The sequence below is a fragment of the Ciconia boyciana genome, chromosome 9 (assembly GCF_034638445.1).
Source record: "Ciconia boyciana chromosome 9, ASM3463844v1, whole genome shotgun sequence".
Lineage (NCBI taxonomy): Eukaryota > Metazoa > Chordata > Aves > Ciconiiformes > Ciconiidae > Ciconia > Ciconia boyciana.
The window spans coordinates 2,318,421-2,346,404 of record NC_132942.1 but is presented as its reverse complement, the minus strand read 5'-3'; the positions used below and the strand labels follow the sequence as shown (position 1 = coordinate 2,346,404).

At 49.7% G+C, this 27,984-nt stretch overlaps 1 protein-coding gene across 1 annotated transcript in view; it reads left to right on the top strand.

Annotated features, from left to right (window-relative positions):
• Positions 1-337: 337 nt before the first annotated feature.
• Positions 338-27,984, top strand: part of PDLIM4 (PDZ and LIM domain 4) — a 54,616-nt gene continuing 26,969 nt past the window's right edge. Inside the window, exons 1-3 of the mRNA XM_072872552.1 lie at positions 338-538; positions 16,308-16,459; positions 27,204-27,288. Coding sequence (XP_072728653.1) covers positions 446-538; positions 16,308-16,459; positions 27,204-27,288 — 330 coding nt within the window. The 5' untranslated portion in view covers positions 338-445. The remainder of the gene's footprint in view (positions 539-16,307; positions 16,460-27,203; positions 27,289-27,984) is intronic.

Below are 27,984 nucleotides of genomic sequence, written 5' to 3'. Positions count from 1 at the left end.
GTGCCTACTAAAACTAACGAACATACTGCTAACTACTAACATTAACTAAAACGACCGTCACCCTGCCTGTGGCGAATCCAGCGGTCGTGACTTCACGTTTACCGACTTATTACATCATTTTCCTTCCACTCCAGAGGAGGAAGGCGCGGGAAGCAAAGGCTTCGACCTCACCAAAGGCAGACGCTTCACTTTCCTACTGCCAGCGCTCGCTCCGAACCCCACTGGTGACAACGGCCAGGGGAAAATCTCTGCTAAAGCTCCCCCCCACGACGATCGGGACGGGTCGGTCCCGCCTCCCCGCCACGCCCCGCCACGCGGGGCGTGGCGGGGAGGCGGGACCGACCCGTCCCGGGGATTAGGAGCCGCGCGAAGTGGTTCGGTCGCCGGTCGCGAGTGGGAGCCGCAGCCACAACCGCCCGTGGGCAGGGAGCGTCCCGCCGCCGTTATGTCCCACTCGGTGGTCCTGCGTGGTCCTTCTCCGTGGGGTTTTCGCTTGGTGGGCGGGAAAGACTTCAGTGCCCCGCTGACCATCTCCAGGGTGAGCCGGGGCCGGGGGAGGGAGCGGAGCGGGGACCGGCGGCAGGTGATGGGCGGCGGCGGGGAGCGGGGCCGCGCCGGCGGGGACGGGACCGGGCTCGGGTCGCTGGGACCGGGGACCGACGGGCAGCAGCGTTTGGGCTCTCTTTCAATCTATACGCTTCTATATACAGGCAAATAAGCGTTCCCTTCCGAACGCAGCGCCCTTTCAGCCGCTTTTCCCTGCCTTAACGCCGGGCAGATCGCATTCTCCATGCTTTTTATTTTTTTGTTTTGGATGTGAATTCATAAAGATCCGCTTTCAAAGTTGGTTTTTTTTTTTAGTGCTCAGCACTACAGAGGGCTTGGATTCGTGCCCTGGACCGAGTTCACAGGCTATTGGGGTTTTTTTAGGAAGGCACGAATAAAGTCAGCAAGAAGTCCCTCCGCGCAGGCTGCTGCGTTGTAGGGTCCCCGTGAGCTGGTAGTAAGTGCCCTCACCCTTGTACTGAACCTCACAAAAGATGTATTCTGGAAACTTCTTTGCTAAGACACCGCGGCTAGCTTGAAACAGGCTTTGTGTGTAGATATACGTGAAAACAAATCATCCCCCTGTGCAGGAAGGAGCGCAGCGAGGTGGAGAGATCGGCTGCGTGATGGATGAGGTGCTGGGCACGTTCCCGTGGGCATCGGTGTTTCCATCGCCATCGGGCTGCCCTGGGAGAGGGCCGGACACCCGAAGCTGCCCTGCCTTCCCCCGGCGCGGGGAGGCTGCGTGGGATTGCTGGGCTCCCCTGGGCAGCTGCTGCTGGGGCGCTGGGACGAGCACTGAGGGCATTGAAAGGCTTTGAAAGGAGCTTTAGCTTAAAAATATTGCCGTAACGCGTACAAGCTGTTTGCCGTCTCTTCATTCATCTGCCAAAGCTGTGATGGAAAAGGGAAAACATGTACCCTGAGTTTTAAAGAAATAATTATGGAAGAGAGCGTGTTTTTAAAGAGACTTGGTTTGTCTTTGAGTTCAAATGCGCCTACTACACAGCTTTATGTCTCTGTTTTCACTTTGGGCTGTCCCTTACCAAGTGTTCCAGCGAAGGCTTTTTTGGAGGAGTAGCAGGAGGAGACAGATGGAGAGGAGGGAAGACCCGGCCCAGGAAAGGCCGGGGCGGTGGAGGGAGCAGCAGCCGGCGGGGCTGGCCGTGCTGTCGGGGTCGGCCAGGCGTCCGCACACAGCCGGGGTGTCCGCGCTGTAGGGCAGGCACTCGGCTTCTGGGGCTCAGCCTACGCCTCCTGGGCACAGGGAAGTCCTCTTTCTTCCCCCAGTAATGTGGGATGTAGCACAACAAAACACAAAACTGCCTCTCGGTGACTGCAAAAATGTTGCTGTTGTGAAGGTGAACATCTTAATTTAGCGGAGGGAGTCTGTTTTCCTGTTACTTTGAAAAAAGTTTGGTTTAACATTAAACAAGAAATAACAAAGTCTGCTTTTGCCTAGGCAGGTGGCTTGCCAAATTCCTTGTTTGATTCAGCAACCTGGGAGGTGTGGGGATGATTCTCATCAGGCTTTGGATCACAAGGAGCTGTAACGCAAGTAGCAGTCGTAGGGTGTTATTTCATGTGACTGAGTGTGGCAGCCTTTTAAATTGGATCCTTTTTTAATTCTGCTCCCACTGAAGAGAGGAGTGATGCTCCGATGTGCTCTACGCTACCGGCTGCTACCAGAGGGTGATAAACAACTCGCTGGGAACGTGAATGTGGTGTAGGGTGCTCTGCTTGGGCTCTAGTCTCTTAACACGAGAAGAGACCTCACTGGCTTTGCAAATAATACCTCAAAATGTTAAAATTGGGGAAGAGTTAGCTCCTGCTGCAGCTCCTGGCCGTGGGGGTGCAGGAAGGGGCTGCTGGAGGGCTCCCTGGGGAGCCAGGGCTTTGCTTGGCGGTGGGTCCGTGCAACCCTGCCTTCTTTGCAGAGCACCGAGTGTGGCTGGTGTGCTGCCGTGCTCGCTTTTATTCTGTAATTGTCTAGTTAGTTTAATTGTCTAACCAGTAAATCTGTTCTTTCCAGCTCGAAACCCAGGCAAGGGGGCTGGGGGCTCCCAGCGTCCCGGGCTGGGTCGCTGCAGGAGGGCGGGAGCCTCTTGCTGTAGCCTAATTGTTGAGGCTTTTGGCTGACTTCTGCTTCCTTCAAAGTGCTGCTTTTTTTTTTTTTTTTTACATTTTATTTGTTTTATATTAAAATGCCATTAAATTACAAACATATTTTGAAAAGCAGAAATTCTGCCGGGAGGCGGGACCAGACTCTGGGACTCCCGCATCCAGCTGCGAGCCCGAGATGCTGACATGCTCTGGGTGCGATGGGCTTCCCGGGGGATGTGGGTTTGCTGCACCCCACTTCTGTGCCCGAGGGGGGCTGAGGACCGATGTGCCACAGGGTGTTTGGGCTGTCCAGCTCTGCAAGCATCCTATCTGGACTGGTTACGTTGGGAATTTATAGGTTGCTGTTTGGGATTCCCAGCATCCAAAGCCACCCACATTCAGTTCTGGGTGCCAGAGGCTGGCTGGCTGCTTATAAAACACAAATTCCTCTGTGTAGGGGTTGAAAAAAAATTATTCAGTCATTAGTAGGTTGGCTTTCTCTACTCTGTGCTAAGCTACTACAGGAAACAATTTCTCCCCAGACCTCTCACTAGCTCTAACAGGGCAGAGATGTGTCGCTGCCCTGGGAGCCTCAGCGAGCGATGCTTTGCTGTCTGCTGGGGGGACCCTAGAAGGGTGCAGCTTCTTCTCCAAAGCCTGCCTTGAGTGTCGTTGCTCCAGGTTAAGTGAAGGCAGAGTTCCTTAATGTTGCGTTTGTGGGACCCGAAGCTGAAGCGTCACTGCTAGAGGGAAAATAATGAAGCAGTCGGTGTGATTGGAGCTGCCAGACTGGGCTGAGCTGAGCGGGAGGCACCGTGGTGTGGCTGAACGCCTGGCGTGGGGCAGAAAGGAAGGCTGAAGGTGGCTTGTGACAGTATTGTCAAGGGATAAACTTGAAAAAATATGGATTTGGCAATAAGGAAAATAACAATCATGCAGTCCTGCTTTGGAATGGGACTTGACTCACTCACCAGAACTTGCTTTTGCCTTTAGCCCCCTGCGAGGTCACTGCATCTGTGCAGGTACAGCTGATGGTGTTGAGCCCATCCCTTGCAGCTGTGTCAAATATGCCCATGAAATCGAGGAATGATCTGTTTTTTTCTTGAAAGCAGGTTACTTCCCTCTGTGGTTTGATCAGTCTTAAATGGCAAGGGGTAGAGATCTGATTGCCCAGGTGACTGGGACCAGCTGATGCTGAGCCCTGCCCTAAAGAGGCCGGGGCTCCCATTGAACTGTTAAGTTCTTCAGTATTAAAGATAAGGACAGATAAATGCAAATCCAGAAGGGTGCGCTTAGGGCATCTTTCTCATGTGGTCACATAAAAAGCTAGGTGTGCTAGCCACCCTTTTTTCCCCTGTTTTTTCTTGCGTTTTCTGGGGGACCCAGATGAGCAGGGCTGGCATTTGCTGGGCTGGTTTGGGGGTGCGCAGCCCCGAAGGGTGCTGCAGCGGCTACGTGCAGGGGTGATGCTGGTGCGCTGTCAGCACAGTGCTGGGAAGGGAATTGTAGCTCAAGGCTGTGCTCTGGGGAAGAAACCCAGCTTGGTTTATACCCACAGTTACAGTAAGAGAAGGCTGGGAACCATCATGTAATTGATGGTTCCTCCTCCTAGTGATATTTATAGGGGTAGGGGAATGACCCAAAACATCTGCTTAGAGTTGGCCTTAATGACTTGATAGAAAGTGGTTTTAAGACTTAATTAAGTTTCTGGTAGCTGACAGCTGCTTTTCCTTGGTTGAGCTGGCTTACAACTGGACACTGTTTGCCCATGGTGGGAAAGGAGGCTTGCTGCAGGGACAGCGTTGCCTTCGACCAGCAAGCACGGTTCAGGAACAGACATGGAATAACTTACTCACTGCTCTCAGTGTTATGCTTGTAACCACATCACTGAGTGCTGCGGTTGTGTGTGGGATCACAGTTGATCTACCCCTTGCCTGAGATTAAAAGATAATGGGTCATTAGTGTAACTAGAGGAGCTGAATGTATTTAATCACTTGAACTCGCTTGTCCAGCTCCTAGAGCAGTCAATGTCATCATCTACCCAACTCTGCCAGTGTTAATCCAAGCACTTGCTGCTTTTAGAATCGTAGATAAATTACGTGGCTAAACAGATAATTGACGATGGACTGATTCCAGTATTTTAAAAAAGCTTTTATTACAGTTTTTCCTTCATCTGCTGGCTTCAACATTAGTTCACCCACTAGTCTCTAGCAGAGCAGCAAAAATGCATTTTTCAGTGTTGGCTTGGAACTGTAACACAAGAAGGGTGAGAAATAATTGGTCTGCAATCCATTATCCAGGTATTGTTTGAGTTAAGGCTGACTTTTAAATTTAAGGAGCTTTTGTATTTGAGCAAATACATGTCCTGTTAAAGGTTAGGATACTCGAGAAGGAATTCTGCTGAGGGAGGAATTCCAGTAAAAGTTGTCTCGTTGACTCTGTTGGGCAGCCGGCAAATGCCCGAGTGCGTTGCTGTGATCCCACTTGAATGCATAGTACCCCCTCGGAGTAGTAATTTCTGGGGTGGCCTGCGAGGCTTCTCCTTGTGTGCTGCGGGCTGGGGATGGCAGAGCACGAAGGGCTCTGCAGACCTGGGGCCGGGTTCAGTTACCCCAGGAACTCCACGTATGTTGGCGGAGAAGGCAGGAACCAGAGATGCCAGCGAAGGGAACGGGGCTTTTTGCTTTGCTTTCCATAAGGTTTTTTTCCTGGTTTTATGTGTAACTTGTACGTATTTGATCATTTATTAAATGGAAATGATGCACTTTCTGTTTAGAGCTCCCAAACGGACTGCAGTAGTTGCTCTGTGTTGATGAATCCGAACGCTACGAGCCCAGCTGATTTCTGCTGACCTTTGCTGGGTTCATTGCCTGTATAGAACTAAGTGATGCTAGCTCTTTCTCAGTTGGTTGCATATTAAAGTTTGCTATAACATAATAGTTCAAGTGGGATGATTTTTTTTTAAGTGGAAGGAAATAGTTTTGCTTGTCATTCTGTTTTGTTCTCATCATTCTTCCAGCGATGGCTGCTTGTAAGGTCTGGAGTGAGAGGTCTGGGTGGCTACACTTGAAGCTGTAGTGGTACTTAACAGTTAATCCGAACTACAGATAAGAACTAACAAAAGTATGTAACAAATATATTTGCTGCTGAAGTTATTCTGTCACTGAGGCTTTATTTAATAACTGAAGAGAAGAATAACTGCTTGTGCTGGTTCAGGAGACGGTAATGGTAGAATATGCTGGAATGAAAGCCTAATGCTAATTACCGTAATCAAGCACACTGATACTCCAGAGTGGGAAAGCAGGCGGAAAGAATGATTCATGTAGGTCCATTCATGCAAGGTCTGACCTTGGGGCGAGTTTAGCAAAATAAACCCAGCACACCCTTGAAAACACTTCGGGCCTCTGCCAGCTTGAACAGAGCAGAATGGGCTCAGTGTAACTGGGGAATTTGGAGTTGGGGCTGGGGCTTTTTCTGGTTTGGGGGGTTTTTTGTTTGTTTTACTTTGGTTTGTTCTTTTAAATGATGGTGATGTCAATTTTCTAACTTCTTGGGAGATTGAAAGATTGCCTGTTGGGACAGGTATTCAGAGTTACTTCGGGAAAAGTGCATGGTTGTATCCCACTTGATACAGGGATAAAAGAGAATAAAGTTAAATAGCAGACGTACTAATATGGCCCTGTTAGTGTAGGAAGCATACAAGGAAATATGTGGAATTTATTATTTTTTTTCTTAAACTTGTTGCTGTATAGCATAATAGATTATGACAATCCTGGTCCTGCTGGGGTTAGATCAGTCCTTTAATTTTAATACAAATATGCCATTATGGATTGTGTGGAATTAATGCAGACTATTGCAATTTAATTTTTTTTATTGTTGCTTGGGGGGAAAATGCATATCACAAGTCTGCAAGAGTCACATAGCAAATCCTGGAAGGCACAAGTCCTTTTAAATATAGTATTTCTGAATTTGGTATTTGATTTCTGAGCTCTTAAAATGCATTGACTCACGGTTGTTAGATACCCAAACGCTTAGTGAAAATGTTTTTGTTTTTTAAGTCATCTGTGACCACAGGTGCTAGAGTGTGAAAGAAAACTCAAGATCTGGTAGTGTTGATAAAATAGCTAAAACAAACATGTTCACAGAAAATACTCTGCTTGATTTGTCGTCAGTGCGGCACTGCTAGATGTGTGCCGAAGCCCACCACGGTGTATCTGGCGAGAGCTTGTTAATGTAGTGGATTTGTACACAGCCGTTAACGCCGTGCTTGCCCCAAGCCCTGGAAGATAAGGTTATGTTTGGTTTCTACTTCAGGACTTAGACAAAAACTTCAAGCAAACCCAGGATTCATCGGGTTACTTGGAGGATTTGCAAAAATGTTGAGCTGCAGTGTGGCATTCACGTAGCTTTTACAGCCGGCAGACACCTAAAATAAACCCTGCTTTCTCACTGGAGCGAACAAGAGCTCTATTTTAAAAAAAAAAACCAACACAACTTTGCTGTGCAAGGGTTTTTCAGGCAATGAATTTTCCAAACATCATAAAGATGCCTCAAAGCCCATGCCACACTCAATCCTTCTTGTCAACCAGAGCAACTCAAATTCACACCCGTTAAACCTTAAGTAGTTTTACGTGTTGTGTGGACTGATAGCAGATTACGTGCGAATGACATTTTACAGTACAAGCTTCAGAAAGCAAAATATAACAGATTACAGAAGATTATTTAAAGTAATTATTCTTAATTACCAGATACGGGCAATGCACAGCTAGAAGAGAAACTTTCTTGAGCAGTTCGGTGCAGGACTGTTCAGCAATGGGCACTGTGGAGTAGAAGCTCAGCTGGGAGGTTTACAGTACGCTGAGTCTTAATGCCGTCTTTCACTGTAAGCCACAAAACGCTTCCCAGGAGCCTTTAGCACATGTAAAGCTTCTGGTACAAAAGACCAAACCCTGCAAAATACCTAGTGTTCGCAATTAAACTGGGAGACAGCAGCCGCGTTGCAAAGGCACAAATCCCTGCGGTGTGTGTGAGATTAACCTCTTTCACAAGAGCGAAGCTTCAGGTTTACTCACCAGCAGAACTGCAACTTTTTACGTCGGAGAACTTTCTTCTGTTTGGAGATACCTCTGTGGCTGCTTTCCTTTTGATAGGAAAAAAAGTATCAACCCACCTTCCTGGCCGAGAAGGCCGGTGGTTTGAAAAGGAGAGCTCCAGCAGCTCCTGCGTGTCTTCTGCTAAGCACCCAGGGGTTTCTCCAAACAAGGGTTGAGGAAGCCCTGCTGCTGGCTGAGAGGTGTCTGAGAAGGGGAGGCTTCACTGGAGAGCTGAAGATCTGTTGGACATGAACCAAATATGATCATAAAAGCTTTCTCTGATGCTGCTGAATCCAGTTTGCCAAGTGGCATGCAACGGTGCAGTGTCTCGGGGACTGCGGTGATGCTCCGAGCGCACCCACGTCACGGGTTAGCCGGTGTCCCCTGGGGCAGGCTGTCCAGCCCTGGCCTTGCTCCCCAACGTACCAGAGTGAGGATGAAGCAGACTGAAGTGTCATAGCAGCCGTAGTGGTTACGAGCGGGTCATTCTGTGTGGCAGAGCAATGCATCTGCAACGTGTCCTGGGAGGAAGGGGTAAGAGGGCTCCTGGTGACGGTGAACGCGGCAGGCAGCGCGGTGCTGCGCTCGCTGCTGCTCCTGCTCCGAGTGCTGCTCTGGGTGCCCTTGGGCCGAGCAAGGGAAGCTTTTGGCAAGATAAGCCAGGCACAAGTGTCTGAACAACCTCTGCCTTTCTCAATCAGCTCTTCGAGGTTTGCACTTGGGTTATGTGGTTGGTTGCTCTAAAATTCATTGATTTCATTGATTTTTTTCCAGCCTTTTCTTTGTACAGAGACCTCAGCCTTTAAGCTGGATTAGGATCTACTCGAAGAATCTGATTCTAAATTTGGATTTGGATCCATCAGTACTTGAATTCAAAAGGATTTTCAAGTGCCTTGCCTTTTTATAATGCTCGTACTCTGGTTCCTTTCCTTGTATGCCCTTAAGCTGCTGCTTGTTTTCTTCAGTAGTTACATGAATTCCCGTCGCATAAACGATGCTCTTCGTTTACTGTGCTGTGCAGCATACCTAAATAACGTCTTGATCCGTTGGACTTCTATATAAGCAATTAGAAAAATGCAAATGGATTGGTGAGGAATGTATGTCAGTTCAAGGCATGATGCTTTGAAAAGCTGAAGAGAATCCCTGCAAAGAATGCTTGAAGGATTCGGGGAATTTATCTTCATTAGTCATTTAACTCTTGGTTCTTCCTGTTTTAAAAGGTATTGCTACCGTAAGATCATCTGCTGCCCCGTAGCATGCTTCCTGATAATAGAACAGGCTTGCTTTGTTTAAAAGGTGAGAATTTTGTCACACTATCTTGAAGGCCTCTTGAGGGCTTTAATCAGGCCCTTTTGATCACGCTTGCAGAACAGAGAATTTCCCCAGACTTGCCTGTAACAAGCTACCCTTGATTTAAGAGAAGTGATGTGGTCAGTGTAGGCTTGTATGGGATGGTGTGTTTTAACCCATTAAATTCTGGGAAGATGGCTTAATTAATTGATGCGTTGTGTTTTGTTACAGTAGCACTTTTTTTAAAAAGTGAAGGAGATCCATGAGAGAGAAAGCTGCCTTTATTATGCAGCTGTGATCGGCTTGACTAGGTACCTTTTGTTAATTTGAGTAAAAACTACTGGGAGACTAAATACTAAGTTCTTCTTTCCGACGGCTGTGCCAAGACCCGCGCAGGCAGCGAGGAGGAACCGCGTCCCTCGTCCTTGGGTCCTGGCGCAGGTGACGTTACAGAGGCGGGCTTCTGGGTAAAAGAGTTAAAAAAAAAAAAAAAGGGGGTGAGGGAGGTTAAGTTACTATAACAAATTAACCTTTCACTAAAGCGTTGATTGTTTCAGCTTGTGGTGTTGGCCCAATTCTAGAGATGGCTTGAGCAAAGCTGCTTCTGAGCTGAGCCGCTGCCGTGGCGTGTGGCTTATCCCTGCGAGATGCAACGAGGCTCAGTGCCGGGTCCTGCACTTGGGTCGCAACAGCCCCACGCGACGCTACAGGCTTGGGGAAGAGTGGCTGGAAAGCTGCCCGGCGGAAAAGGACCTGGGGGTGCTGGTCGACAGCCGGCTGAATATGAGCCAGCAGGGTGCCCAGGTGGCCAAGGCGGCCAACAGCATCCTTGTATCAGGCTTGTATCAGGAATAGCGTGGCCAGCAGGAGTAGGGCAGTGATCGTCCCCTGTACTGGGCACTGGTGAGGCCGCACCTCGAATGCTGTGTTCGGTGTTGGGCCCCTCACTCCAAGAGAGACATGGAGGGGCTGGAGCGTGTCCAGAGAAGGGCAACGGAGCTGGGGAAGGCTCTGGAGCACAAGGCTGATGGGGAGCGGCTGAGGGACCTGGGGTTGTTCACCCTGGAGAAAAGGGGGCTGAGGGGAGACCTCATCGCTCCCTACAGCTACCTGACAGGAGGGTGTAGAGAGGTGGGGTCGGTCTCTTCTCCCAGGTAACAAGTGATGGGACGAGAGGCAATGGCCTCAAGTTGCACGAGGAGAGGTTTAGACTGGATATTAGGAAAAATTTCTTCACTGAAAGGGTCACCAAGCATTGGAACAGGCTGCCCAGGGCAGTGGTGGAGTCGCCATCCCTGGAGGTATTTAAAAGCCGTGTAGACGTGGTGCTTAGGGACATGGTGTAGTGGTGGTCTTGGTAGTGTTAGGTTAACAGTTGGACTCAATGATCTTAAAGGTCTTTTCCAGCCTAAACAATCCTATGATTCTGTGAGACATGGGGGACTTTGTCCCCTAAGACTTGATCTGCGCTGACTGGTCTTACAGCCCTGACACGCTTCTGTGCTTGATCTCCAGGGGGGAAAGTATAACACTATATGTGTTTCAAGAGTAAACTCCTCTCAGCGCAAATAATCTTGCTTACTAAATTAGATTGCACAGCTTCCAACACCAACTGGCTTAGTGCAACGGTTGCCTTAATGTGCTTTATTTTATTGGCCTGATGTCAGATGCTAGCACTTAGTAAATCCTAACGAGGCTCCAGCGGCCAGATAAGATAGCCGCTGCTGGCTTTAGGGTTTTTCCAATCTGTTCCATAGCATCAGAGTATCCACTTGGCTGGGGATACTTGAGGCTGGTTCCCTTGGAGGAGAGGAGAGTGGTGGGTGGTAATCTTGGGAAAGGTGGGGGGGAAAATAATTGGGAAGACTTATTTAAAAAAAATTGGTTTGTAATTGTGCAGATACAGTTGGTCGACAGCAGAATTGGCTGGTCGATGACTTGGCAAAAGGAGACACTAACTTGTGGGGTGTTGGTCCAGTGCCACAGCCTGTGGGTCACATCCCCCCTCGTTGTCCTCGGTGTGGGGGTGCAGCTCGCAGCGCTGTGACCGAACCTCCTGCGGTGACGGAGGAGGCAGAGGACAGTGAGAGAAGGGCTGTTCAATCTGAAGTCTGTTTAATCAGGGGTCTCTTTCTTTAAAATTCTCCTTTTCCTGCTGGAATAATATAAAAGGACTGAGCCAGGCACCGATACTGGACCTCTAGTATTTTTTGAAGCACAGCGCTATGCGGAGGACGTGCAAAGGCGTCACAAACGAGACTTGTCCTGAGGGGATTAGGGAGAATAATACGCTTTTTAGAAAAGGGGGGAAAAAAATACGTGCTGGCTTCCTACTGGCGTGAATCCCTGCAGCAGGCACGCTGTGCGGGGAGAGGCTGCTCTGTGCTCTCGAGAGCCTGGAGCTACTTACCAGGAGCACACGCTCTGCAAACCTCCACGTGCCCGGCTGTTACAATATTTAGCTGTGCATGTTTTTTGTTTCTCTTAGTATTTTCAGTTTCTAAATACTCTTATGCGTCTGCATTTTTTTGAGAGAAACGAAGCAGCAGCTGCTTATTTTTGTGGAGGGGTTAAATGCAGGACATTGTTCTCTCTTGGCTTTATTTAATTTTGGGAGAGCACTAAAAATGACATACGTTTACGCTGCGTTCCCGGAGCAGACGCCGTGCTGTGCGTGCGCGGTCTTCTTGGGCAGAGTACACGCAAATGCGCTTCTACGGGCATAAAAGGAGCGGTGAAAACACGTGTGCCAGTGACCTTCCCAGCACACTGGCTGGTCCCGCACGGATTTCGTGCTCGGTTCCTTCCTGCTGAAGATGCAGAAGTGACGAGGTGATGGGTAGTGGGTATTGCACGTATAGTGCTGTGCGGGATCTGCTTAATCATCTCATGAAGAGCTCACCACCAGCTAACTCCATCCCTCCCCTGGGCCCAGATGATGGGTCCAGTGCACTGGATCCATTACTCGGAGTTCCTTTGATTCACTCTCAGAAAACTGTTCAGCTCTGCTGAATTGCGTCCCAGGCTGTGCTTAAAAAAAAACAAACCCAAACCTGCTGAGCACCAGGGCTGGCACGAGGGAAGAGCCTGGATGGCACCTGGGAGGGGGAAGGTGCGGAGAGAAGGTCCTCTCCCCTCTCGTGGGCAAGCTGTGGGGTTGGCTAAGCTGTCTGGTGCAACTTCACCCCAAGTCTCCATCAGTTGGCTTTAGATTTATGTTGGTGGGAAAACATCTTTAAGTGCAGGGCAACCGTAACTAGCAGCCTAAGTTACCTGGTGGCCTGGAGTTCCCATCAGAGCTTGGGTCACTGCTGTATAAAGTTGTGGCTTTGGGAGCTCGGAGCTTCCAAATGAGGCTGGATTCTTGTCTAGCTGAAAAAGAAAAACCTTTAGGGGAACTTGAATAAAAATATTTATGTTTCGTTAAGCCTGCGGTGTTTGCTGTGGGTTTGGCTCTCAGTGCCATACGCTTGACTGCTCTGAACGCGTAGGGCGCAAGCAGAGCTCTCTGGGCGCTGGGTGCCTTGCGTGGAACGAGACCCCGTGAGCTGCCAGCAGCACGAGGGCTCAGACCACCCCGTCCACCCGCGTGATTCTCCACCAGCCCCTTGCTCCGGCACCGAAATACCAGCACCCACGTGGGGCCCTGCAGCCCCGGGGGTTAGCAGGGTGTGAAGGACTGGGCTGGCTCCTTGCTAGCGTGGAATGCTTACCCTGCTTGAGCTCTTCGCTGGAGAAAAGCAGACAAACAGCCCAAATGCTGGCAGGCACCCAGCGTGGGCAAGACGAGGCGTGGCACACGCAGGGCGCAGCAGGCTCCATGGGACGGAGCCCGCGCTCGGCTCCAGTGCGTGCGCTGGGGCTCTGCTTTAGGGTACTCGTCGTTGCTCGTAGAAAGGCAGCATGTGGTGGGGAGACGCAACCCGTCCTGGTCCCGGGGAGACCGCTTACACCACCCCGAGTTACGTATCCATCGGTCTTGTCTTGGTCTGTGTTCATGCAAACTTGATTTTTAAAATGGTTTGTTCTTAGCACTGATGGAGAACTTCAAAAACAAACAAGCAAAAATCTTATCACTGTTTTTCTTAAGCCTATCCTGTTCTCAAACCTCAGTTCCTTTGGAGGCCCCTTTTGAGAACACAGGGCTCCAGTGACTCGGTGCAGGTTTTGGCTGCAGTGTTTTTAAGCTCATAACGTTATCCTGTTACTCTCAAAACCGCATGCACTGTGGGTCCTGCTCACGGCAGACCCCAGGCCCCGCTGGAGGGAGGCATGAATGTGATCCTCTGGTAAAAGCTCCATCCCCAAACCTCTCTGCACTGCTGGGCTTTAATGTCACTGCCCTGGAGAGACCTTACACCCCCAGGCAACGCACGCAGCTGTAGTTACATCCCTTAGCCATAGCCCTGGAGAACAGACTAATATGCAAAACAAGGTTATCACTTGAACGACAAAAAGCTTTTTTTGTGGGTGTACTTGTTCATAGTAGTAGGTGCGGCAGCTCGTTGGGCAGTAGCTGGCCTTTGTAAGGAAAGAGGCTGGTTAAGGAGCATTCTGGGTTGAGCCGATTGCTGCTGGCTGTGGGTGCTGGCTGCTTGTAGCTTGATGGGTGCCTGACCGAGACACCCAGGTCCCTCCTGCTCCTTCCTCGTGTGTTTGTTCGTTTCTATGTGCCAAAAGAGGGTCATCTTTCTTGGATGTTTCACCCCAAGCATAGACTCCGTTACAAAAATAACTATCCTTAAGATTGCATCCTTGTCCTTATGGAGATCCTGGTTTTGCTGTAGGCTGGCTGCATGGATCCGCGCGGAGCGAAGCAGGTGGGACCCTTGCACGAGGATTCGGACGCAGCCCAGACCACAGCCAGGCTCGTAGGGCTTTCTGTGGCACGTTTGCTGTCAATGGCTTTGCACAGCTGCGAGTTAGGAGAACTTGGTTTGACGTATTTTAAACATTATTCACTAAAATACAAACTTTGGACCTGACAGACGTTACAATACTGATTCCCAAGCTGCAGTGACACTGATGCTGTATCTCAAACTAATGAGTTCTTGGAGTGCAGCTCCATTTCAAGCCCTCAGTCATCTCCATGGATTGCATAAAATGCTAATATGAAGATACTGCCAAAATAATTTGAAATAAACCAGAATCTAAAAACGGGAAACACCTAAGAGCCCCGTTTATGAACAGCTTATTCTCCAAGGAAGCTACAATCTGGTTAAGATCAGTGCAGGGAGAAAAAACTATCAGGCATCTAGACAGCATCGAATAGAGAAGAACAAAATACAGCTGTCCTGGGCCAAACTGAAGGTCTGTTAGTCCAAAAGTCTGCTGGCAGCTGGGGCTGCAGGGCAGACATCGAGGGAAGCAGATGACAACAGGCAAGTGCATGGAGATGCTTCCTTGGAGGTGCTGGTTGAGCTTCTGGTGGGTCTGGCAGCTTCTGTGGCTGTAGAAGGAGCCTCATGCTCTGTGGATGCCATGTCTTCCTACATGGGTTCAAAAAACCAACAGGACGAATGCATACCAGGGAAAAAATAAACCGATCCTGGGTTGAAATGCCCTGTGTCAGAGCTTTACGGCTAAGGTGTGCTGTGTTCAGAAGTGCCTCCTGTTGTTTGCTCTGAGCTGAGTCACAGGGGAGCCTGCGAGCAGGGAAGGAGTTGGTCCGGCAGGTTTTGTTAGAGCAAAATAGCCTGGCTGCAACTATTGAAGAGCAAAGGGCAAATGCCGATTTACTCTGACAACGCAACAAAAGGCTTGGTTCAGGCTGCCAGTTCTACTTAAATGCAAAAAAGTGGTTTGGAGCTCCTCAAACACCTTCGGGTTCATGTTTCAGTAGTATCATGGCTGTAATCGCGCAGGGAGCGGTGCAGTGGGTCCGTGTTTCACCGGGTGCTGTCTGCCTCTCGCTGGCTGTTTTATCGGCCTCGGTCCATGCGAGCAGCCCCAGCACGTCCCACAAAGGGCTTTGGTGTTAAGGCTAAACCCTCTTCAAATTCCCTATGAAAATAGAACTGGAAAAAACAGATCAAGACGAAAACAGACTTTCTAAAAGACTGCCTGTTTAACGATGGCCTGCGGTGGTCAGGGGGCTCGTGGGCACCATGGAGCAGATGGCCAGCACTTGGTGGCAAACTGTCTGAAAAACCATACCTGTTGTTAGCGTCTGGTTGCCCCCATGCACGGAGGTAAGCTACGCCCGAGGGGAGATGGAGGATAGAGCAGTGATCCTGTTGCCTCAATCTTTCGAGCAGGGTGCGATGGAGCAGAGATCCATCGCCTGAGACAGGGGATTACACCCGTGTAAATCAACACTAAACAGAATCAAAGCACCATCGCACTCTACGTGCGGTGAGAGATGAATAACCCCAAGTCAGACTCTGCTTTCTCACTTGATAAACCATGTGGTTGGTTAGCGGAGCGTTAGCAGATGCTCTGAATGACTGAAGAGGAAATTAGAAGGCAAGCACGTAGCTATTAAGAGTTTAAACAGACACATTTACCTGTCCTGCCTATGCCTTGCATCACTTTATATTATTGCAAAAATTAAAACCACATTTGGGCTGATGTAAATGAAATGGTCATTTCTCGAGAAACTCTTTTATGGGCTGCAGGATTGGTCTTATGGCTGACCACAAACAGTACCTGGACCTGTCATTAGTTCCCCAGGAAAGAAGTTACGAGTTTTATAAGGTTCTGGCATTCCTACAAAACCAGGAGGAAAGAGTTGTGGAGACTTAACGAGCTGCGTGATATTCCATGCAGGGCTAGAAAGAGACGAGTCATTGGAATGATGGTCAGGAAAAACTGATGTCAGATGCAACCTCTCCACAGGAAGCAATTAGGATGACCGTGCTCATCTTCTAGTTAGGCAAGGAGGAGGGTTGCGTGTGCTCTTTAGGGACTGACTCTCACAGCATGATTTAAGGCCTGCAAGCCAAAGGAGTCTAAAGCATCTCTTTTGAAAGAGGGTATTGCATTATTTTAAGCAAGAGACAAATCTGAAGAGAGGATGTGGTCATATGCTGACGGGGGTTGACAGAAATCCCTTATTTAAAAGGGCGTTGTTGTAGAGGATGGTCCTCGGAGAACTGGGGCTGACCCGAGAGCCCTGGTTCTGACATCCAACCTCTGGTAGATACCGTTGGCGTAGGCAAAACACGTGTCTTCTCCAGAAATAACTATTCCCTTTATCTGCTGCTTATTCCAAGAAACTGGACTTTTTAAAAAACAAACATTCTTTTAAGTAACCCCTTCTTTTTCCCTGCCTAGATTAACCCTGGCAGTAAAGCAGCCATGGCAAACCTGTGCCCAGGAGATATTATTCTGGCAATTAACGGAGAGAGCACGGAGAACATGACACACCTAGAAGCACAAAACAAGATCAAAGCGTGCATGGACCAGCTATCGCTCTCCGTGAACAGGTAGGTCCTCTTCTGCTTGATGTGCTCGTGTCAGCTTTGCTTGGCTCCTCCGCAGAAGGCTTGCGGCCGGCCCCGGAGCAGATGTGCCCGTAGGTTCTGTTCTTGGTGTGTCCCCGTGGTCCATGTAACTGTTCTGCATTTCTAAAAACAGTGAGACAAAATTATTTTCTAAAAGGTCACTGATACCATAAGTGGGTCCAGTTCCTTTATATAAGTCTGGATTATCATTTGCACCTTGCAAGGCTCGTGCAGGCTGTGAGCGGGGTCAGATCCTTCAACCCAATGGAGGGTTTAGCGACTCGAGCAAGAGTAGCACTGGGATCAAAATCTCCTTTGGGCAAAGCCTCCCGCTTCATTAACATCCACCTACCCTTTTCCTAAACATCTGTTCAATGAATATACATTTGAAGGTCCTGCCAAATTCACTTTTTTAGAATATTTCAAAACAAAATGAAGGCTTGGGGTTTTTTTGCTTTCCGTCGGAATTAATTCTGTAGCTAAAGGTTCCTAATACAAATCATAATTTATCCAGTCAAAATGAACACTCCTTATAAGGCTCACAAATGACTAATGTTATCTGTGATACATTTAAATAAGTTTATACAATTTTCCACTTCAGATTAAAAAGGCATTTCCTGCTATAAAGAGCTATCACTTACTGTTTATACTTCTCTTGGAAAACATATAGCTTCTGACTGGAAGCCTGGGCAGTGGGGAAGGAGCCCTGCTGTAAATGGAGCAAAGCCTCGTTGGTTCCTCATGGTTCATGGCACAGTGGTGTCCGAGCCAGCCGAAGCAGAGTCCCCTGAGCTCAGCCCGTGCCACGGGGATGATGTGGCTTCAGCAGTAGGAAAGGAAGAAAAAAAAAAAAGGAAAAAAAAAAAAAAGAAAATCAAGAAAACCCTTAATGCAGGTGAAATTTCGCATAGCCAAGGAGGATGGTTGTTTTGCTTTCCATTAGGAGGAGTTTTAGGGAGACTGGATGGTCTTCTGCCCCAAACGGGGGCTGTACCCAGGGCAGGACAAGGGTTCCCTTCCTGGCTGTCCGCAGGCTGGTGGAGCTCTCCTTGGAAGAGGTGGAAATCCTCGTGTAGCGATGGAAGGTCTTGGTGAGCAGCTGCTCAGGTGGTTTGACAGCAGAACATCTTTGTCAGGAGTTAGGATAAGGTTTTGCTGAAAACAACTTTCACCTGCAGCGTGGCAGCATTTTATTCTAGTGTATGAGGGCTTCTACTGCATGGATTTATGGGCTGAATTCCCACTTTTACACCCCATTTTAGCCACTGGTATCAGTTGGTGTCTGTTTGTTGGCTGAGAGCGGACCCTTGAGTACTCCTCCGCAGGAGGCACGTGGTATGTGCACAGCTTTCTGCTGGTGTCCACCCGGTCCTTGTGGTTAGGAAGCGGCGCTTGAATCTTGCTGGCGGTAGCTGTGACCACGCTGGTGGTGGTAGCCGCTGTGTCGGTGTACGTGGTGTCAGCGGTATCTCTGTGAAGGGGCATCTCCTCTCCTAAGAGGTGACTTCTTGCACGGTTGTGTCACACTGATACAGCTCTGCTCCACCATGAGAGGAGCTGGCAGAGGAGCTGGTATGTACCTTGGTGGGGTTAAGGATGATTTCTCTGTTTAGCTTGCTTGAGATGCAGAAATGTTCATTAACGACCTCGCGGCGGTCTGGAAGCTGCTGTGTGGAGGACTTCTGGCAGCAGGAGGATCTGTGGCTTCAGGTTGGGTTTGCCCAACTACACCTTACCGAGGTGGATATTTTTAACTGTGAGACCTTGCAGTGTGCCCAGAGGAGCAGCGGATTCTCCATAGCAGGTGTTGCTGGTGATGACCCGCAGCCTTGCAGTGCTGCAGGGTTCGTGGGTGAGGTGGCCTGGGCTTTGCTGGGCAAGAAGGTAGGCAAAAGGATTGCAATGGTTTTGTCAGGCCTTAAAGCCTTCATAAATGCAGAGTTTAAAGGCTCTCATATCTCATAGTCAGGCAAAAATAAATGCTCAGGCTTCTGCAAGACGGGAACGAACAGGAGCTGGTGACGGTGAGGAACTGTTCAGCATCGGATGGCTCCTCTCAGGGAGGAGATCGCACTGTTGGATGGGTTAGGTGGCTCCTCCAAGAGCAAACACACCTCGGCCATGCCCAGAGAAGTCTGTGGGGTGGCCTCTCTCATGATAGGAAAAACTGAATAGTTTATTTTTTCTACAGTAAGGAAAGCAGCTCCAGTAACGCTTTATTAGGTCTATTTTTAGTTTGGCCCAAAGCAAATGCTCGGTGACATGGCTCTTGGATCTCTCTCTCCTGTTTCCCGAGTGACCTGTTGGATCCAGACGACTCTGCCCAGCCGTTAGTCATCGCTGGAAGCATGTCTGGCACTACCTCCTCGGTGTGAGCGGATCCCTGCTCCGGGACCTGCCTCCTGGAGAGCAGGGCGACCTGGTGCTAGCAAGGGAACCGTGTCCTGGGGCAGCGACGGGGGATTTTGTTGGTTTGTGTGCATGTCCAGCAGCTGCCGTTTGTAATAGCTGCGGATCACTACCCTGGACTCCGCTACGAGGCTGAGCTCCAGGAAAGCCCCGCATGCAGAGGCGTGGATTAGTATCTTCTGCCTCGGGCAGAAGGGTGCTCTCCAAGCAGCGTCCTTTCTGTAGGCTGCCTTCAACAAAATACAGTTTGCAAATCAACACAAGGAGATTTTTATTTTTTTTTAAATAAATGTGTTTTGAAATATATTTGAAATAACGAGCTTGTTTGTTGTATGTCTTTAGTGAAGACATAAGAAATTTGATGTTAATTCTGTTTTACCAAAGGAGGCTTCCAGCTGGGCGTGTGTGCCAAGGGAAGGCAGGGAGCTAGGCAGCGACCCTGGCAGCGAAGGGCTTCCAGTCCTCTGGTGCCCTCTGGGCTTCTTCCATCCCGTGTCCTTTCTCTGTGAACCCTTGACATTCTGTGTTTCCAAGATACAGAACAAGATTGGTTTTGTTTTCAAGCTGTGGTCAATAAATGCCCTTTGACTAGAAAGTTCAGCAGGGAAGGCGGAACGGGGGGAAGACAAGAAGGGGGAGTTACTGTGTGGTCTGACGGGATGTCCCTAAACCGACGCGGCCCGTCTGGATTTCAAAGTGTTGGTGATGCAGAGAGCCCATTGAATTTGATGGGCGGAGATGCTGATTATCCTGCTTATCAAATTTGCTTCGTTAAGACATTTGGATACACCGGTGGGGAAATACGTAAAGAGCCAGGAGGGCTGACCGTTTGTGGGAGGAATAAACCATTAGTGTGTAAAACTTCCCCATGCAGTGCAGGCAATATCTCTCCCCTATACTTTGGAGGGAACAACTGAAGTTAGTGGGATTTTGGTTGCGATGCAAACTTTGGTCACAGTCAGGCGTGACCGTGTGGCTGGACTGCAAATAGATGGGCACGTCTATCGTTAGCACAGTCTGTCATTAGGAACGGCACGCTGGGTTTGATGGTTTTTTCTCTTATCCGGCTGTTCCCGTACTCCGTCTGGAAGGAGAAAAACTGAGAGTTTCTGATCCAATGTGAACATGTAATTTCCAAACACCACGATGGAAAGCAGCACCCAGAGCGCTCCTCCCCGTGGCTCTGCCGGCCGCAGGACCGTGCCAGCTGTTGGGGAGCACATCTGCGGTGGCCTCGCTCGCCGGGAGCCGCACTGAGCTCCGGAGGGAGCTGGGGGGTGTCAGTGGCACCGGGACCCCTGGAGAAGTGAAGTTTTGAGGCAGCAGGAAAGACCCACGGTGCAAACAGCACGGCTGTGTCGGCAAAGAGGAACCGCGTTGTTTCCTAGCGTGTCTGGCACAGTTGCATGACAGCGCCTGGGAAATGGAAGAAACCTTTTTTTTTTCTCTCCGTGGGACACTCCGGTTTCCCTGGACTGGTTATGAACCCCGCAGGAGAAAGGGCTGGGGGTGCAGCATTGAGGAGGGACCTCTGGAGATGTGGGCTGTTGCTTTGCAAAGAGAAGCAGGGCTCAGGGCAGCTCGGCATCTGATCTTTCACGTAATTTTGGGGAGGCTGAAGGAGGCGGTGTCTGGAGGGCATCAGCAGCAAAACACACAGCATGGTGAGAAGCCAGCAGTGCCTGGGCCTTCTGTCTCCAAACAGTGGTTGCCTTGGCTGGGAAAAGCTATTTTGTTTTTGTAACAGCCACAAAGGATCCAGCAACACAAACCAAAGTAATTGCAGGCTTGATAAATCGCGTCTGGATTCTCTGTAGTGATGTATGTGCATGTGAACAAGTACTTGCGCATTAAAATCAGTATTATTTCTTGCAATCAACCCTTTCTTATCCTGGAAGGCAGTCAGCATCCAGGCAAGTGCACACAACTAGTGTACGGTGCAGAGATAACCAGCTCGGCAGTGTAGCTTGCCCTGTTCTCGCTTACATATTACTGTGTATTTTCTTATCTCCTTTAAAGAAAGCCCTCCCAGCTCCTTTGAATGTTAACATCTCTCGTGGTTATGCTGCAGCCCTGGTTTAGGGAAGACTTGTTACTTCAAATGGGGTCATGCCTCAAATAAAAGCAGCCATAAAATTGGGTTGGAGCTGTGCTTTGCTGAAACCGCCGCTTGAGAACCAGAGGGTTGAGCACCCAAAGGACCTCGGGTGCTGGACAGGAGACTCATGGCGTCACCCATGCTGTTCCTGCTGATGCATGCCGCTGGAGAGTCCTTGGCAGCACTGTCCAGACCTGCCCGTCTGTGCCAGAGGGGGAAGGCGAGCCCGAAAGCTTTCTCTGAAGCTTTTGTCATCTGCCAGCTGGGAGCACGGAGGCTTGTGGTGCATCCTTCCTGGAGGAGCTGGCCCCAAGCCCACACTGGGAAAACTGCTGGGAAGGGGATGGTGCAGCTTTAAGTGTGTTGGGGCTGTGGCTCCCCTCTATCCCCTGCAGCCCAGAGCTGGTGTTGTCCAGGGCACTCGCAGCACGGTGTCTGTGAGCTGCACCCACTCTCAGGCTGTCCTAACATACCTTTCTTTTTTTAAAATCTCTATTCTGCCCTTGATCGAGGACTTTCAGTGTTCTTGGGGTGGTTCTGCCCCATTCTCGAACGCCTTTCTTGGCTGGACCCCTGTCCCCACTGAAGTTAGCGGGCGTTTTGTCCCCCGTTTCATCAGGTCACGTTTGCCCCGAGATGTGCAGGGCTGTTCTGGGCAGCGGTACCGTGGAAAGCAAAGCAGCACAGTAGCCTTTCTGTTCCGAAACAGAGCGGAGGAAAACCCTCATCAGCTCATGAAAGGAGTCGATTTATGTAACCGATGCTCGTGTGGGTACTGATGTAAGGTGTGAGGAATTACCTAGGCATCCCTGTAACAAGGGGTGGGCGTTCAGGTTGTGGTTAATGGCTCTGAAATGCGAGGCCAGGAGTTCAAGTGGGCTTAGGAAGGCTGGAACAGCGCCTGGTACCTGGGCTGCAGGGAGGGGAAGGCGGTGATGGTGCTGATGAAGATTTAGCGGGAGGGTTCAGGATGCCCTGATGATAAATCAGCCTGTTCCAGCGTCGTCTTCCCAGCTGTTGAATCCCAAGCCAAGGTAGCACGGGGTCTGCTTCGCCTGCCTTGCTGGCATCTGCAAAGGGAGGGTGAGGGCAGGTCTGTGCCAGCTGGTTGCAGAAGATCCTGGGTCTTAAGCAGCCCCGTGAATTATTACTCGCAGAAACGTGGTATGGAGATCTTGGTATTTAGCCACAAAATGCATGCGTTTGACTGGAGGCCAAGGATCTCAGAGTTTTAAATAATGTAAATGTGTGGATAAGGATGATCATGTGGTAAAACTTGGTTTTTTTCTTATTTCTCACTGTGAACTTGTCTCTAAGTTACACAAACGAAGAAATTCCTTATCAGGCAAGAAGTGTGCTTTCTGGCTCCTCCGCCCCAGGATTAATGTGTTCATATTCCTGTGATGTGCAGGGAGGAATTCATGTGTGTGGTGAGACTTTTGGGAAAAAAAAAAAATATTTTTGATGCTGTTCTTCCCAGTCCAATCCAATTACAGCCCTTTCTTTCGGTAATAACGGTGGGCCCGGGTGGGTGGTGGAGGACTGGCAGCATCTGCCTGGCCCCAGGCACAGCCAAGGACCCCGGGGCTGTTGCGTTGTGTCTGTTTCCCAACTGTGGTGTCAAAGCATAAATCCTCAAAGGTTCGGGTTTGGTTCCTTCTGTCTACAATAATTCCTGGAAGCAGTTTCTTCCCCCTCCGTCTGGTGTGCGTGCTGCGGGAGCGGCACTGCTGGGCCCTTGCCCACGGAGGGAAGGTATTTCAGAGACAGAAACTCTGCTTTTTAAATAGCAGCTGTGGAAACCCCTGCCCAGCTCGGGGGACCTGGGGGGCTAGTTTGCTCTGTGCAACCCTGGCAGAGCAAGGACGAGGGGCTGAGAAGGAAGCAAGCGCAGGCTGGGAAAACCCAAATTCCTTTACGGATGGCAGTGGCATGCAGCGTTGCGCTCGCAACGCGGATCGGGTTTGTTCTCGTTTGCTTGAGACTGAGCAAGGAAAGCAGCGGCCCAAGTGCAGAATTGCAGTGAGGTTTGCAACCGCGATCTGTGCAGGATGGCTGACCGAACCCCACTTCCCTGGGGCCACGAAGTGTGCAGGGAACCAACACGGACCGATGCACCGTTACAGTTCTGCTGAGTCTGCTTGGAGAATTTGAGTATGAATATTTTCTATTTATTCCTGCTCTCTGTACAGAGATGGAGTTTCTCTGGAAGTTTCTAAAAGAGAAAGCCCAGTAAGCAGTCTGCTGGACGTGTAGCCCCAAAAGTCCCCGGAACCTCACGTAGTTGATGTTCTTCTGAGTCCCCCCTCCTGCCTCCCCCAGCTCGTGGAGGTTTTGTCGGGGTCCGTTTGCTGCGAGCCGCGCAGGCACGCTGCTGGAAGAAGGGAAGGATGACAATGTACGATGTTCTCAAGTTTCCAGTAAAAGTACAACTGAAAAAGTGAATCACAGCTTCCCCTCCAGAGCTCCTCGAGGACTAATAGAGGGGAAAACCGGCAGCTTTCCAGAGCCTCGATACACAGCAACGGTTTCAGCCGAGAGGAATGAACCAGGAGAAATCTCGCAGCTTCTCTTTCACGTACCCTGGATGAGCTGGGTCCATCGGGGCACTCGGCTCCTGCGCCAGTTCTCCAGGCTGGGCAAAGCCTTGCCCACCTTGCAGGGCAGGTGGAAGCCCTACGGCAGGCTGCGGGGATGGATCCAGCACCTTAGGGCTATCACGGCGAGGTTCACAGTCCTGGGGACTCATCAGCTGTAGCTGCTTCTAGACTCAGTTCAGCTCCTAGAAGGCTAATGGCCATATCGGTGATAAAAATCAGTCGTGACCGTAGTGATGGGCCATCACGGGGGGTGAAGAGTGTTCAGGAGATGGGCAGGAACCTGGAGTCACCGCCGCCCCCCAGAAGGGACTATACAAATTGGGGTGAAATACCGCAATAAGGTGGTTCTGGAGAGCTGCGTAGCTGTCGCCCGCTCACACCTGCGCGGCTGCACAATAGCAGACGGCAGCGTCCCAGGCCGGGTCTGGCACTTTCCCAAGTGCTAAATGTTAGTTTATAAGGGGATGGAGAAATTAGAAATTCAGTAAGACCCAGGAATTCTTGCAACTTAAAAGCAGCTCTATAACTGCAGAGAGCAAGACTTGCAGATCGTTACCAGGTGAAAAAACATTTTGGTAAAATATGTGAGCATATGCGAGTAATCTTCTGAGAATGACATTGAGTCTTTTAGAAAACAAATCGTGGGATAAAAGGTGTCTGCAACTTTTTTTTTTTTTAGTTATGTCTTGTTAATGGGTCCGTTTCCCACGAAGCCCCGTGTGGAAGGCCTAGCACTAACCTAGGCAGAGTTATTTTTCTTAGGATTGTCCTAGCAGCCATTAAAATAGAGTAGAGCGTTGTTAGTGCAGGGTAATGATTTCCACATAGCTGACTTTAATCCCCTACAACACATCTGAAAACACTTTTCCTGTCCTTGAGCCGTAAATTAAACGACTCGGAACATTTGAGCGCAACGTCTGATCTCTCACCCGTTACGTTAGAAAAGCGTGATTAGTTTTTGCTGTTGCCTAAACACAGAGCTCTGACTGTTGGTAGCGTGAACCTGCTGCCAGGGTGGCTTGGGGTGGCCGTGCTGACCCCCAGGTCCCCACTGCTCCAGGGCTTGCTGGGCTCCCTTGTCCTGGGGGGGCTGCCGGGACCCCCTCTGCTGCTGGCCCTGCTGGAGACGTGGCACAGGGGTGTTCCTGCAGCCGGGCTTGGGGCGGCAGCTCAGGCCATCAGCCGTTCTGCAGTCGCTGCCCACGGCATCTCACTCGTGGGCAGCCACCTCTGAAATATTTCGGATTACCTCGTATTCCGCTGTTCCCGGGGCAAAGAGGGAATCTCCTTGTGTAAGCATAAATGCTCATCAAACACGCAACTTGCATTTCTCCTTGGTGAGGCTGGTGTTTCTCCCAGTCTCCTTTGCTTTGCCTTTAAAAGTGCCAAATAGAACCTAAATTGTGCCGTTTCAGCTTAATTTCGGGGTAGTTCAAGTGGAAGCTGTGGCTGAGGTGAGCCTGGCTTTGCTCAGGCCGTCGCTGGAAGCTGTACGAGGCTGTCTTGCTTATACCGAGAACTTTCGGTCGCTCTAAAGAACTGATGGAGAAGCTTTGAGTTTAATCATTGAAAGCACTAAACTACAAATGAGCTTCCACATGCAAACCTAAGTCCGGCCGTGTCTTTCATTAAGTGTGAAGATGCCTATAATGATTTTTGGAAAACACAAGTTTAGCTGCTTTGTGGTACAGCTGGTGTGATCTTTGTTCAGTTAGGGGCATGGGGAACTGAGACACTCTGAGTAGAAAGTGCTGGCAGTACCCGTGACCGGATGCCATAGCTTAATGCAGAGCGAATTTACTGCTATCGCCCTCATCCTCTGCAATCAGAATAGCTTTCTGAACCTCGGTTCTTATTTACTGGCAAACTGAAATCTTCAGGGATCCTTTAAGCTGTGTTTGGCATGTGGGCTCCAGAGCTGAGCGAAGGGGAATGTCGTAACTGCCCCTTCTCGGCGGCAGCGCGAGCACACGTCAGGCTGATTCGGTGCAGGGGAAAAAGCACGGAAATTATAATGATGATCTCTGCCAATGTAATTAGGCATTTTCATTGTTCTGGGCCTCCAGATTAAATTCGCAATGTGGAAGCAATATACGCAGCACTGGATCGTGGCAAAAAGCAAGTTGGGATTGCTGGGAATGCTGCCGTTCCTGGGAAGGATGGTTTCCTTTGTCCCACCAAAAACAGTTGGAAAGACCAACTTTGAAGTGAATTGTCCCAGCCTAAAATCAAATAATTACAGTAAAGATAAGTTATCAGAACCAGACATCTAGCTATGAGAAAGAGTATGTTATTCCCAGTTGAAAAAGCTGATGGTTGTCCTGAGTAGTGGCTTGGAATAAAAAAAAAAGCTTAAATGCTCAGGGGTGGAGCCAAAGTGCGTTAAAGCCAGTGGGAGTCTTTGGTTTGATAGGTTTTGGATCAGACGCTGAATTTGGAAAGGTAGGTTTGTATGCTGACTGGTTTAGATGTAGAACACCAAAGGTAAAAAATCACCTCAAGAATTCCTGGGTTAAAACCGTGCTCCTTATTTTTCAAACTTGGACTCTGCAGATAATTAAACCAAAGCTGAGCGTGGTATGTGGCAGGGGCCAGAGTCCGGCGTAGGATGCTTGGCCTCAGGGAGAGATCTGTGCCCATCGGAACGAGACCTCCCATTTTCATTAAGGGCTGCGTACGCAGATTGTGATGCTAAACAGCATAGCTTGCGCTTGAAAACTGTGGCTTGTACTTCATGCAGTTCCCATCTCCCAGCTCAACCTCTTAGCATCCAGAAAAGGCTGCGTACACGCCTGCTGGACCTTCCCGGGGCCCTGCAGCTCCCTTGTGCCCCGAGCGCTGGAGAGGACAGCCACGCTGGCGATCGCCTCCCGGCCATGCCCCCAGCCACCTCCGGGGGAAAAAATGATCCGGCACATGGAAAATCTTTGGAAAATCTTTGGACAGTGGCAGCGTCCTGCTCTGGCTTGGCAGGACTGAAGATGCATTGGTGAATGGAAACTGTAGTTTTAGGAGTTTTTCTCTCCGGCACCTGTGTTGAAAGGGTCAAGATGATTCATACAGGCTTGTGTAAGCCTTGTCGCTGAAAGGCATTTATATAATCCCTGCTGTGGTCTAGTATATAGGCCTGCCGGGGAACGCATATATAGAGAGATCCATATACACACACGCGCGCATAATCAGAATACATTTCAGGATTCAGGGCCAGAATAAGGGGGCAAAGCAGGAGTATGCACAACAAGAACCACCACAAGCCTGCCTACTGATTTATTGAACTGAAATAAGTTCGTATCTTAAACTCCACACGACGTTGGAGCCTGTAGTTCAAGAACAGTTTTGAGCTTCATGGTTTTAATAGCATGGAACTGTTGTCATCTCTGTTTACCACTGTACTATTTCTGAGGATAATTTTAGACAGACATATCTATATTCATTCTCTGGCAAGCCTATATACTCTATATATGTGTTTGGGTTGGGGTTTTTTGTTGGTGGTTTTTGTTTTTCTTTCTTTTTTTTTTTTTTAAGAATTCAGGGGTTTTGTTGTTTGGGGTTTTTTGGGTTTGTTTTGTTTTGTTTTTAAAAGCAATTTAAGTTGAGTTTACTTAATTTCCTATTGCAGAGCTGAAGGGAAGACCTGGTCACCCCCTGTTCTGGAAGATGGCAAGGCTCAAGCATACAGGATCAACATAGAGCCGGAACCGCAGGTACGGCAGCAGCAGCCCTGCACACAGGCTGGTCTTCTTCTGGGGAGAGGAGATCCATATCTGAAATCTGAAAGCCCTCTGCTCTGCCTGCGGTCTTTCCAGACATTAAGCAGTTTCTATGCGTGGTTTTAAAGCGTCATGTTTGTTAGACTCTTCCATGCGGGTCTTGCTGTGCTTTCCTTGGGCTCGTAAAGCCCAGGCTCCTGGCTTAAGCCCAGCTCCATGATTGCCCTCCACCCAAGTTAGGCTTTGTTGAATCGGCTCGCCAGCGGCGTGAGGAGGCTGGGCAGCGCTGCGGGGGGGAGCACCCGGCACCGGACCCCCCGGGGCCGTGGTCGGCGGTATTTTGGTGGAGCCGTTGGGAGCCTTGCGAAGGGCGCTGCCCGACGCCTGCCCTTCCTGGGGCACAGCACGCCCGGGGTCTGTTTGCACCTGCCTCGGCCGACTTGCCTCCGTCTCGGCTGCTTCCAAAATCCACCACACCCTCCTAATCCCGTGGCGGTGATTCACTTCACGTGGTGGTGGATATTTTTTTTTTTTTTCATTTTTTTCTTTTTTTGTTGTTGTTTTTTTCTGTCTCACTCCTTTTTCCTCCTTCTCTGTTTTGCAGCTTGTCTCTTCCCTCTGTCTTCGGCTCTTTTCCCTAGACCCCCCTGCCAGCCCTCTGCCTGCAGCCTGCCCTGCCTTCCCACCCCG